This window comes from Sander vitreus, chromosome 24 (assembly GCF_031162955.1).
Source record: "Sander vitreus isolate 19-12246 chromosome 24, sanVit1, whole genome shotgun sequence".
NCBI lineage: Eukaryota > Metazoa > Chordata > Actinopteri > Perciformes > Percidae > Sander > Sander vitreus.
Genome location: NC_135878.1, coordinates 2,229,278 through 2,242,823, shown reverse-complemented (window position 1 = coordinate 2,242,823; position 13,546 = coordinate 2,229,278). Strand labels below are relative to the sequence as shown.

Genomic DNA, 13,546 nt, shown 5'->3' with positions numbered 1-13,546 from the left:
CTGGAAGGTGAAATTAATTCTGGATTTTTATCTTTTAGCACACAAACGCTGCTCAATTCTTTCCCATTTAGAGTTGAAATGTAGTAGATAATGTGTTATTAATAATGGTCTCTCTGCAGAGTGGAGTTTTGCAGCATGCTTGATAAATGAGACAGGTTTCATTTAATATTTGCATGATGAAGGGCACCTGGGGCAAAAAGGCTGCTGATAAGGTGGGGATGAAGAACTGGTTCAGACTGGTCTCAGTGCTATGAAGAGTTTTATCTGTGCATGTTTGTGGGTCGGCTTTGAATGTGTTTGTGTTTATTTCTAACACAAGAAACTGTCGTCGCGAGGTTTAATAGAAATAGACGATCATCTAATGTGCTCCTCACGTCTTTGCCTCTGCAGAAAATCATCTTAACAACTCATTCAGTCTCATTAGGAGGCCTATTTTTCTCACAACAAGCAAAACTTCTGCCAATGGGTTCAGTTGTTCCCACTGCGCCTTCCTTTTGTCTTTACACAAAACAGAATCAGGCAGATTGCTGCAATGTTATCAAGATTTAAAAAAAAAAGCTGGTTTGTTTTAAAAAAGTGAAATTATCCGTTCTTAGATTTTTAAAATCAGTTTGACTTGTTTTTGGAAAACCAGATTTTAGGACTCAATTGTAGACTAAATAACTCATTAGGCTGATTGTTTTGGTTGGAGACTTGTGTCTGTTACTAAAGAACAAGTCACATTTGTTTTTGTGTGGTTCTAGCTCATTTTGGAAATGACATTGTACCCGCCAAGTTAATTGCTAAGACCTCAGAAGGCAGACATATCGCTAAAACAATGTCTCACATGGAAAGAGGCATCAGTAGTCAAACATTCAGACAATTAGGGCTTTGAACAAACCACTAGGTTATCCAAACATGCTTGGAAGAGAAAATGACGGGTAACAGTATTACTCGTGACGTTTTTAACATCCATCACAGTTTACAGACTGAAGTTTTTCAGTGCAGTACGAGATTAATGGAGCATTGTGATGTGCATCAGTTGTTACATTCATGGTTCATTCATCAGCTGCTTGGCTACCAGCTGACTAGTAACATCCAGTCATATTCATTAGAGCTCAACTGACACTGGATTGTTTTAGGCCTGAATATGTTATAGACTTGAATAAATGATGTATTGGCCAATATTATAAGTCGGAAAATATTTTACAGTCGGAAAATTAACTTATTGGTGCGTTCTTTTTTTAGAAATGGTTTCTAAATTATTTCCACCACATCTTTAAGAGATGTTTCTAATATGTTGTCCCCCTCATGTATGTAAATAGAGTGGTCAAAATATTATAAAGACATCTCGAACAGTGTGTTTTCACTTTAAAAGGCTTTCAGAATAAGGATTCACTCGTGTTTGGCAGCAGTGACGCTATCCCAGGTAACGTTGGCTGGACGGGACAAAGTCCATTCAATCTAATAGCATCCAGGAGTCCAAGGTTATAGATATAATAGCATAATAGCATAATGAAGCTTTGTCTGTATTTATATATGTATGTATATGTGTATATATATATATGTGTGTATATATATATATAAAATCCTTAGAAATAATGGCCAAAATGACTAAAATGAGACATATGTTACAACAAACCAGAATTATCCTGTAAGATTAGAGTTGGTAAACTAACACAGCTTTGTATGAAGTGGTTAGGTAAGACTCTATCCTTAGAATATTGATCTATCCATGCAGGTATAGTATTACGTGTGTGTGTGTGTGTGTGTGTGTGTGTGCGTGCGTGCGTGCGTGCGTGTGCGTGCGTGCGTGTGCGTGTGTGCGCATGCCTGTAGGTATGTTTGTGTGACCCCATGTTTTGATAAGCTCCCAAAATCCCTATATATGGCTCCTCCACCACAAGGTTGAAGCCATGTGAAATTGCCAAACACTCCAATCCCCCCTGGGTGGTGTTAAAAGCCTCCAGTACAGTAGTCACTATTTTCCATTCACTACTCTTTTGGATTTTTTTGCAAGCACCCTGTTAAGGACATGAGTGCAGTGTGTGTGTGTGTGTGTGTGTGTGTGTGTGTGTGTGTGTGTGTGCGTGCGTGTGGAGAAAGTAGCAATCCATGATTCATGTGAAATGCTCAGAGGCTTTGACATGCATGGTGTTTCAGGGCTTGCTTAGAGCATTTTATCAGGAGGAAGCAAGCAACGAGCGCCCCCAATGGCACGCTTTGCTGCACTTATCGTGGTGCTCGTTCTGCGTCAAAAGAAATTCACATGGTGCTGGAGAGGCATTTTTGCCAGAGAAAAATCTATATTTATTTAAAACCAAAAAAGGTGGAATGCTCATAGAAGGAGAGCTGCTTTTGATATATTTTGTGACTTTAGCAAAGTCAGTTTTTGTGTTGTCATCTAGGCCAAGGAATCTGCACAAAATAGGCCGGAGGGCACCCTTCCCCGCTACGCCGAAACTGTGGAGAACGACTGCAGTGTATAAATGATCTTGGCCTAGACTGTCAGTACCAAAGTCATGCATCAGCTCTGTGTTTAAACCCCTGTGGTATAGCCTTCATCTCCCCTCCCTTATGAGTTAGATCTCTGACAGTTTCTCTCCTGCTCACCCTTTTACTTACTCAATCCTCCCTCACACCTATTCCCCATGCCTTTCAATCTATTCTTCTTTACTCACTTATCAACATTTTTTTCTCCTCCTCCCTTTGTTTATTTGTGGCCTGCAGTCCAGCCCCACATAACCCAGCTGAAAAACGTGACGGCCGTAGAGGGCAGCGCCGCCATGATCTCCTGTGTGGCCGAGGGCGAGCCTCTGCCCGACATTTCCTGGAGGAGAGCCAGCGACGGCCAGACCTTCGTGGATGGAGACAAGGTAGAAAGTGCCAGAAAATCCATCTGTGTGTGTGTGTGTGTTATCATACTGTACAGTACTAGTTATAAAGAATGTATAGAACATGTAGAGGGAGACAATTCTTCAGTTTTAAATACCATATGCATTCTAAATATACAGAAATTTGACAAAATGCATATGTACATGTATATGGCATTTACTCAAAATCATCTTTTGATTTCAAAGCATAGGCTACTAGATAATTCTACTATAAACCGAAACCAGTATAACACTAACACAACAACTCCCTGGAGTTGAGACAACACCGCCCTGACATGGTGTCATGAAAGACATTTTTGGCTTGTGATCCCTCAAAACAAAGCCATGTCTCCGTGTGACCCCTCGTCACTCCATGCATTCATTTTGATTTATTTAAGGATCGACATAACACACCAATCCAACAGATAACTGATTAAAGTGAAATGACTCATTGCCATTTTTTTTCGTCTTTTATTTGTATATTCTTTAGACACAAAAATTTTAGGAAAGTACGGAAAAAGAAACATGTTTCTGCTTTTCTATCCTGTTGATCGTCTTGCAACCTCTCGATTTTAAAGAATCTCATTTTCACTCCATCATTAGTCAATGTCGTCCAGCTTTGATACTGGTGGCTGCATTTTGGCATCAGGAGCTTACAGTATTTGGCCAGTTGCTTTAGGCTCTGTTGAGTAAGATAAAGTCAACAGCAAAGGAGTTAAGGTAAACATATAATGAAGAGAAATTGTCTTGGAGCAAAACTAAAGTTTGATTATCTGGCCTGGGCAAATAAAGGTTTATTTGACAAAGCTTTCTATATTAACTTGTTATATTGCATTGCTTATTCTTCCATTTTACTCAATTTAGCTGTGATAGTAGTTGGCCTGCTAGTGTTTGGTAAAGGTGGGTAGAAAGATTGGGGGTAGCCGGTAGCAGTGGAGGGAAAATATATGAATGGAAGATGCCGGGCTTAGGGAAGTAAAAGATGGATGAATTTTCCCATCACTCGATAATTCATTACTTAACATCATTTTGTCCAACCCCTGTATATTGGCAAGTATGTAAACTCTATTTTATTTATCTTCATATTACAATGGCAATGGCTTTTACAAAGTTTGAAATGAGTGGTTGCATATTGCTCCATTACTCTCCAGTGAAAAAACTGACTTTGAAATGCAACCTTGTTCTCATCTGTTGTCACTGATTTTCTTTACTAACTAGGCTTTTAAAGGCTTTGATGAACTAAAGGTGTCCTAAAAATGACCTCGACTCACAGAAGACACAAAGTTACGGCTTAAAAAAAGGACTATAATGGAGGTTTCTAATGCAGCCAATGCAATATACGGCAGTACACATGACATGTTTTTGTTCTCATGGTGACCATTAAAATGTCTATTTGGAGAGAAATGTTGTGCTTAGTCTTGTTGAGTACTAAAAGAAATAGGCAACATTAACAGGTAATTACTTGTGTATGTCCTCATAAAAATAAAAGCAGACATAATCATTCCCATCTGCCATACAGTACATGAAATGGTGCAATTAGAGTCATTTATTGCGAGCCGTGCTGCGTCAAGGCCTATCTAAAGCCAGACGCCTTGATGGTTACATTTAAGAGTTGATGATTGATTTCCAACTCATGTTATATACAAGCCAAAAGCCTACATGTACGTGTGCATCCATGTTGTACAATGCCTCAAAGTCTCTATAGCAAAGCTGCACTTACACAACACATTCACCTTGGTTCATGTTTTTCACAGGGAGTGTTTAAATCTTTCAACTTTGCTGAGATTATTATCTCAAGGGAAATCAGCACGCACATTTATTTTGATTATCTCCAGCATAAAGAAGCAGCAAGAACCTTGAAGTTTTCAGGACAAACGTTAATACTTTCAATTTACACTTTGGTTCCTGCCTGCTTTTGATTCGGTATCATTTTATGTAATCCAACTTATAAAATTGAAAATGCACTAAGCTGTTGTGTATTCCTTTCTTTCAGTATCCATTATTCACTTTGTTCATAACAACAGCCTCACAAATCAGAAATTGAATGAGCTACAGCCGCATTCTCATGAAAAAGTAATTATTCTTGAACGAGCTGCCATCAATGTCAAAACCATACGCACTTCCATCAAAGCTTTCCCAGAAAGGGGACTGAAGCTTTCACAGAAAGGAGGGAAAAAAAACAACACACACACACAAAAACAAAGATGGCAGCCATTCTTTTGCTCAGGAAAAAGGTCACCGCAGAGATAAATGAATGTGTGCATTGGCTCGAATCGCTCGGGTTGATAAATCACAGCCGAAAATGAGAGTAAGTGCTTCTCTTCCCACAGCAAATGCAATTATGGGAATGCATAGTGCAGACCAACACACCTAAACATACGCAAAGACAAACACGGCTTGAGCAGCACGAGGCATGATGGATGGCCGCAGTCATTTAGGTTTAAGCCAGGATGTTCCTCTCTCAATTTGCTCTCCAATATGCATATCCAGTCTGCACACGCTCTTCACTTGTTGAAAGACATTACGCTTCAAAGGGCTTAGTTTTACTCACTGCATAGTGTTGCTTCCATTCTTCTCATTCCTTGCCAACTAACACCTTGACCCTCGGTAAGAGTACATAATGGGATAGTTTCTGGAGTTTAATCAAGAGATCCTGTGGTATTGTTTCACTTATGAGCAAGGTTAGTAAACTGCACTGTAGCTTCCTGTTCATTCTTTCTTTCTATTCAAGCAAAGCTGAAGAGCTGTCTGCCTCGACGACAAAGATTAACGTACCGTGTGTGAGTTAACAGACTTAAAGTTTTGAATAACTTTTTAACCTTTCCCTCAGCTATTCAAAAAGACTCAGAGGTGTATTTGTGTTGATTTGAGCTCTTCTCTAAAGACGTTTTGCAATTAGAACTTGAAATAAAAGCAGACTCTCACACCTATTGAGATTATTGTTTTGTTTTTCCATTTGACACCTGGTCACAAACGCTGCATTCTGCAGAATCCAGTCGAAAATAGATAATAGTAATGTTTAGCCGAGGTTTTGCTGTCTACCCTTGGCCCCCATTTCCTTGAACCAGAAAGCCATTATTAAATGTCATTTTGTTGTCATGAGGATGAAGTATTGCGGTAATCACTGTGGTGCAAATATAAAACAGTTCAAATTGTTTGCATAAGCAATGCTCGCCATAATTACACTACAGTGAGTTTCCAGCCTTGCTGACATTTACAGCTGACATTTTTAATATCTGAAAATTCTCCAGGATTTGCACTGAAATCACACAGGAACAGTCTGCAGAATCCTACTTGAGAGATTGCCTTCGAGATTTAGCTTCACATGTTCACTGTAAACAGTTCCGTATGGATGAGATAGGGATAGGATTTCATATATTCCTGCCCTCCTTTTGCCTACCTGCTTGTCCTTTCATCTCCTCCAGTTCCCTTTATTCCCTCAACTTCCACATTTCCTTGCCGTTTATCTCTGTGCTTCCTACTCATGTGTTTACAGTATGTATGTGTGAGGGGACATGCAGTTGCAGGAACATGCCTGTGTGTGTCCACTGGTGTGCATGTAACTCGCTGTTGTGTTCACGTTCGGCCGCTTGCCTCGTCGTTGGACTGAGCTGCATATCAAACAGGCTGCGCTTTAGGGGCTGACTTCGTCTCTAGACAGACCCTGTCAGCTGGCAGAGGGGGAGGAGGGGCTGCGAGTAATTTCCTGACTCAGAAGTCCCCTCCTGGAAGATTTCCTCTCTTTCTCCTCCTCCTATCATCCCCCTGTTCCTCAGCATTCCTATTCAACACACACACTCCCAATCCTATTGACAGTGGCAGCACAAAGAGACCAGAACCGAGCCTTTAAAAGCTGCTTCAACTCATTGGCTGATAGTATTGCAAACGATAAGAGCAAAGATAAGCCATTCCAAACAGGATAATGTCGAAGCAGTCCACAAGCGACAACATAAGGAGAGTGTGATTCAGGAGAGGGGGCCTCACGGCCGAGGCTTATGAGGCTTAGACACATAATGAGTATTAGCCAAGGCAGGGGGTGGCAGGAGGGCATTATAAGGGGCTGGATGTGCATTGATTTCCCGGGGAAATCTATAGTGGAGGTGTGGAGAATGTGCACACTCTTCCACAGACTTACTTATAAATATGTAAAGGTGCATAAGTAGATGAGAACACACAACACACAGAAACATGCAAAATGTAAAGACACAATCCTCAGGAGGTCAGAAAGTAGAAGAAGGGCACCAACTTGGCAATATATTGTATTGCTATATATGTAATATAACTCAGTAGTGATGAAAAAAGTACCCTCAGTGGGAGCGGGGAGTAGGGACTTTTCTTGAGTCTTTGCTTGTTACCTGGCAACCTCACGGTGACAACAAGAATCAACAAAGAAGATATAGCGTGTTAATTAGTGAGGTTTAGAGGTGCTGGTAGGCGGATTTTGTTACCTCTGGACAGAGCCAGGCTATCCGTTTCCCTCAGTTTCCAGTCTTTATGCTAAGTTAAGCTAGCTCTCTTCTTTCCTGGCAAAATAGATTAGATGGCATAGATTTCCTGCAGCACTATGTTGTGTATCCTGTATATACAGTAGAATACAAGAGAAACACGCAAACAAGTATCTTGCTGATTACGGCTGTAGTGACAACAAAATGCCCCAAAGCATTGTGGGGTATCCCTGTGCTAAATTGGCTTACTGAGAGCCTGATTTGACTCTCAGCCTTTTGTGTTTTGTTATTTTAGTTCTAATTCCTTTATTCGGAACAAACTCACAATACTAATTTGAATGCAATCCTACATTAGGCCTTGAGCTAAATAACTTCTATTTTTACTCTATTAAAGCGGTTTATCCAAGTTGACTTAATTGACTAATTAGAAGGTAACAATGTGGGAAATGCAAGTCAGATGGATGTTTTCAGTCATCAAAAAGTCCTGATCATGGTAAACAATTGTACGCTTACCTTTTGCACGTTTGTTTTATAGCCACAAAGCTTGTGTGCAGTGTGTCCATTCCTCAAGTCATTTCCTGATCGTGTCCACATCAGCAGTCCCCTCATAATAGGATCTGTGTCTCAAATAATAATAGTCAGTCCATTTCAGCGTTACTTAGAGGTGATAGTGTAATCATGATATGTTGCTGCTAGCACTGATATTGAAGTTTTTTTGTTCTTCAAGAGCCCAGATAGATTGCCACCCTAATGTATGCCATGTGCCGTTTGCTGGGTACTTACATTGAAAATACCCCATGGCACTCTCAGACTCTATGAATAATAAGAAGAACTCGACTAAAACTGTGTTTCCTATTCATGGTGGCGCCTCGTCTGCGTCTGCTGAGAATGTCAAAGCAACTTCTTCATTGCACATTTATATTGAAGAAGAAACACTGATGCAAACAAAAGCTTCTGTAGCCTGTGTTATCATATTTATCATCTGATTTATTTATTGAAAAAAACACTGATACAGGACTGGACGACAAGGAAAAAATATTTTAAAAAAAGGAACTAAAAATAACAAAAATGTGAGCGGAGTATTTCAAGATAAAAGGCAGCAAGTGGCTGTTTGAAATTATTGTTTCCAGTGTATCCAATCAAAACATAAACCCTGCTGCAGCCCTTAAATGTATCATGGGCAGGACCTCTGAAAAGTAGTTTCTTTGGGGTGACAAAGGTTATCTGTTAGGTAACAGTCTGGAGGCTGCAGGCGTATAGTGTCTGCAACAAGGATGCTCCTGGGGTGTTTTTTCTCATTACGAGTGAATGTCGATTACTGGAATGATAGCCTCGTCTGCTGTAATTGACCCGTTGCTTCAAATTGATACCGTCTGTCTTCATACAGATGTAATGACCATGTAATTAATCGAAGTTTTTTTGCATTAACCCCGACTCTGTGTGACAAGTGACGATTGCCTGCAAGGGGGGGTCAGAATGGATAAAGGAGGCTGACATTCAGTCGTACCAAGTTGGACAAGGAACTTTCTATAAATTACTTGGCGACTTGGATCCTTGGTGTTTGTGTTCCCCTCTTCATATCTCAGTCCAGCTTTACACAATCTTTAAAGATAGTATCACAAATAAATTGCCTTATTATACATAAGAACGATAATCTTTGCCTCCTCTTTCAGCATGCCAGGTCTGTCTGTTTGGGTCAATCAGAATTTCACACACCAAACCACTTATTAAGGGCAATGACTGTGAAAATTATAGGGATGTTAATGGCAATTCTTTATCACTCAAGACTCCTACAAAGTAATGTCACAGCTAGAATGTCTGACCTTCTCTTGCTTACTAGCATAACAGAAGAACATAACAAGTTGTATGTGTTTGTGTCTTCAGAGTCAGGACGGACGCTTTGAAGTCCGTGGTCGTCACGGAAAATCGGTGTTGACCATCAGCGGTGTGAAGCTCACAGATTTGGGCCGATTTGACTGCGAAGCACTGAGCAGGATCGGTGGTCATCAGAAGAGCATGTTCCTGGATATTGAGTGTGAGTGTGTTTTATTTTCTGATCAGTGTTTAACGGTCCTGCACACTCACGCAGGTGTTTCCAGTTATTCCTGCTAATTAGATTGCACACTGTCCTGAGCAGAGGTCTAATCATGCAACTTAAGTGAAAACCCCTGTGTGGCTGAACTGTAGGTGTGCACAAGAGTGTACATTTAAAGAGACAGTTCAACCTGAAATCATAAAGAATTTTTTTTCCTCTACATGTAGTGCTATTTATCAATCTAGATGATTTGCCCAGTGTTGGAGATATCAGCCGTAGAGATGTCTGCCTTCTCTTCCATATACTTATACTAGTTAGCATTCAGCTTGTGGTGCTCAAAGTGCCAAAAAGTACATTTGAAAAACTCAAGTGCAATGTCTCTTTTCAGAAAGCATGACCCAGTTTCAAGATAATCCACAGTACTGGCTGTGAGCAGTTTAATGTAGGTACTATTTTCTTACTACCGAACTACACCCGCCAACCGTATCACCACGCAGAAGGAAGCGTGCATCTAGTGGCAGCGCGACAAGCTAAGTGCCATCTAGTTCCATTATATCGGAGAGAAGGCAGACATCTCTACGGATGATATCTCCAACATTGGGCAATTCACAACAAAACAATCTACATTGATAAATAGATCTACAGGTAAAAAATTTTTATTTTGGGGTAAACTGTCCCTTCAATGAATCTGACTTTTCTGATCTAAATTAGATTAACAGTAGATACATATTTAATTCTACAAGACAGTATTTTCTGAAAAAGGCAAATAACTACAGTTGTAATGAACAAATTGATTAATTGCGTTACAATGTGGCTGTACATATAATTCAAAAAAATATTTTTTAGATTGTTACTTTTAGATTATTGGTAAGCAATTTGCTTTTGGCGTCGTTGGGCAGAAGTTCCATAATAATCTTTCTACATATTGTAATTCAAGTGGTCTGAGGGAAAACTAGACTTCTGCAGCTCATCTGGGCTCTTTTTCCAGGCTTTAGAAAATCTAGCCCATGAAAAGAGGCTTTGGCCAATCACAGGTCATATCAGAGAGACCATTCCTATTGGCTCTTCTGCAATTACATACATTCCTGTGCGACAGAGAGACTTTTATACCCACTGCAGCTTTAAGTTATTTAAAATCACTAACATTTTATTCAACAAATTCTACTACATTCAACATTACAACATTAGTTTTCAGCACAGTGTTCAGTGAGTCAATGTCAGTGCTTAATTATTATTTGTTGCAATAGTTGGAAATGTTCAAGTATCTACATAGATGTGTAACATTGTCTGTGGGCAAAATGAGAAATACTGTTACTTACGCCTGGTGACCTGATAGAACGCCTAGCTCCATTTGCATTAGTGCTATCAGATCCTTGTGTGAAAATGAAACACATTTATGCAGTCAAATCAGCAACCTAGCAAGAAACACGTGCACCCCTGCAGTCTTGTTCAGAGTTCAAAAGTTCATAATTCCTTTCACACTGTAGCTGTTTTTCTTTCTGAAGTTCATTATATTACTATAAACAGCTCACCCCCTCACCGCACACAGAGCCTTCAGAAGGGTTAATTAGTGAGAGGATATCATGCGTCGCCTTTTCGTTTTCCCCCGCTGACAGCTCCCCTACTTCCCGATGAGCGCACCCATTCCTCAATGCTGGTTGTTTGGGGTTATTTGGGGCGGGCTATCCTGTGCCTAATGAGCTCTGAAGTAAATATCTCCATTTTGGCCTCGGAATTATTAGGTTCATTATGAGAGCGACTCTGTTGCTTGAACGAGACCAATGGCTTTTCTTTTGGTTAGCAGCATTTCGACCTTGAAGCTCAGAGGAACAACAAAGAGTGAGGGCAGACAAGCAAATATAAGCAACTGAATCTTGCATCTCTGTTGTCATGTGAAAACCAATTTTCTCCTCGTCTGGCTGAGGTGACTTTTGGGTTCATTGATTCTCTGTTTTGTATAGTTCTTGAAAAGTTGACAATTTGGAAAAAGTTTAATGTCATCCTCATGTAGAAAAAACAAACCTCACACACTCTCCAACTGTGAAGCCAAGTTGCTGTCATTATACTGTAAAGCCACAGCTGACAACTTGCTTGCAGACTCCACTCTGCAAGACACAGACTGTGAGTGTGGCAGGGCTGAGCCAGCCGTTGCCACCGAACTAATGAACTCATTTACTAAGTCACTGCAGGCTGCAGGGGGATAACGCGTCCTCGGCTGTGACATAGAGCCAGACATCAATCTCTTTAATGGAATCCTGCAAGCGAGCATAAAACAACTATAATGCCTCTCCGACTGAGCTGGTCTGACTGGGCCGAGAGAAATCTGCACACCAGCTCACCGTCGCGCTCCTCCATTACTGCCCTTCCTATTTGCTGGGGCAAATGAGCTTCTGTTTGCATCCTTTATTTTTATTCTTGGGGAGATGATCGTAAAAGATATGCCCCCCACTCCTCCTCCAGCATTCGGTGGCTTCAATTTAGTTTGTTTTCCTTTTTAACATTGCAGAGAGAGGGTTGGGAGGCGTTGAAATGCTTTAATTTCTCTCTTTGAGGAATTTGTGGGTTAAACCTCAGCAAGTCATTTTATGTCTTTGATCATGCAGCACAGCTACACCTTTCGATTTGAATGTTTAATTGGATGCCACCATCTCCAGACACAGCAACAATTCATCTTTTGGCATTGTATGTCTTGTTTTAGAGGAAAAGAGCTGATTTACAATCTAAATGAGGCAAGCGTGAGAGATAGTATCTCTATGTTTTGGACAGATATACCAAAGTTCCTGACCAACCACACCATCTATTACTCGTGGGAGGGCAACCCAGTGAACATAAGCTGTGATGTGATGTCCAACCCTCCTGCCACCATGCTGTGGAGGCGAGAGCGCTTCACCATCTCCGCGGAGGGAACTGCCAACACGAGGGTACACAGTGCAGATGGAAAGTCTGTGCTGGAGGTGGGTACAAGTCCAGAGCTGAATGTATTCAGGTTCACACACTACTCACCATATGGAGCAACATTAGCATTCATTCCAAGTCAAATATTTATACACTATACTATAAATTTACTATATATACTATACTATTATACTTTTCCCTCTGTTTGGGTCTCTACCAACTCTTTTTAGAAACGTATAAGCTGCTGAATGCTCCACTATGTTCACCTGCTAGTCGCTAACTTTGACCGTCTGCCATTTGGTGCTGGGTAGGAAGCGTACAGTGGGTTTATCAGAGCTGCTTCACTGAAACCTTGGAAAGAAGGTTTTGAGTGAACCAAAACAGTTTTGGAAAAACCGAAACAATGAACCCAAAGAGACTCAAACTTCAGAGCCAGTTTGTCACTGACACAACGCCTTTCACCATTCGCATAGTCATTTGACCCATTGCTTATATGAAAATATTGATTAGTACAGCTTTCAATGGGATTATTCACTTCAGCGAGCATCACAAAAGAAATCCATCCTGTCCATTGTACATGGATGGAAGCAGACAAATAAAAGCAAAACTATTTGCATGGCTGGAGATAGTATCAATAGAGATATAGGTAAGACATATTTTTTTTCCCGGTTCTAGGTGACTCCTATGTCCGACAGGGACTTTGGCCGCTACAACTGCACAGCGAGGAACAACATTGGAGTTCGATACCAGGAGTTCATTCTGGCCCAGGCAGGTGAGTGTGTGGGATTTCCACTACTGTTTGGCCCCTTTACCAGATCTAATGAGATTGGCAACTTCATTTCAACTGCAGAATGTTTTGAGTCAGGGACCCCACTCCTCTCACAGTAACCCTAACTGTTCAACTACTTTGTAACTCTCTACCTCTAATAATGGTAATAGCTTTATTTGCAATTCTCAGGAAGATAAATTCCACTACAACTCCCAACCATTATTCATCCAGGCCTATTCTCAAACAGTGCCAGCTGATTTACCATACCCCTCACTATTAACTGAAGCACCCCCTAATTTACGGTAGCACAGGCTAATACACAATAGTGCAGTCCAATTATCTTAAGTGTAGATTGAATTGCTCTGGCTAAAGAGAAAAGTAGTGAGCAAAAAGCTGACCTATTATGTAGTCTTGCAGGAAACAATGTGTTGTGGAAGTTGTTCTGACAATTGCAATTCTGCAGAAATACCCACACACACACAAACAGGAAAACACACACAACAAACAAACAAACACACAGGGGAACACACACACACACACGTAGTTGTAA

General features: G+C 40.6%; 1 protein-coding gene across 1 annotated transcript in view; it reads left to right on the top strand.

The window, feature by feature from the left end:
• Window positions 1-13,546, top strand: part of ncam2a (neural cell adhesion molecule 2a) — a 256,590-nt gene that overhangs the window by 208,145 nt on the left and 34,899 nt on the right. Inside the window, exons 8-11 of the mRNA XM_078244085.1 lie at window positions 2,710-2,855; window positions 9,182-9,332; window positions 12,099-12,286; window positions 12,903-12,999. Of these exons, the coding sequence (XP_078100211.1) occupies window positions 2,710-2,855; window positions 9,182-9,332; window positions 12,099-12,286; window positions 12,903-12,999 (582 nt within the window). The remainder of the gene's footprint in view (window positions 1-2,709; window positions 2,856-9,181; window positions 9,333-12,098; window positions 12,287-12,902; window positions 13,000-13,546) is intronic.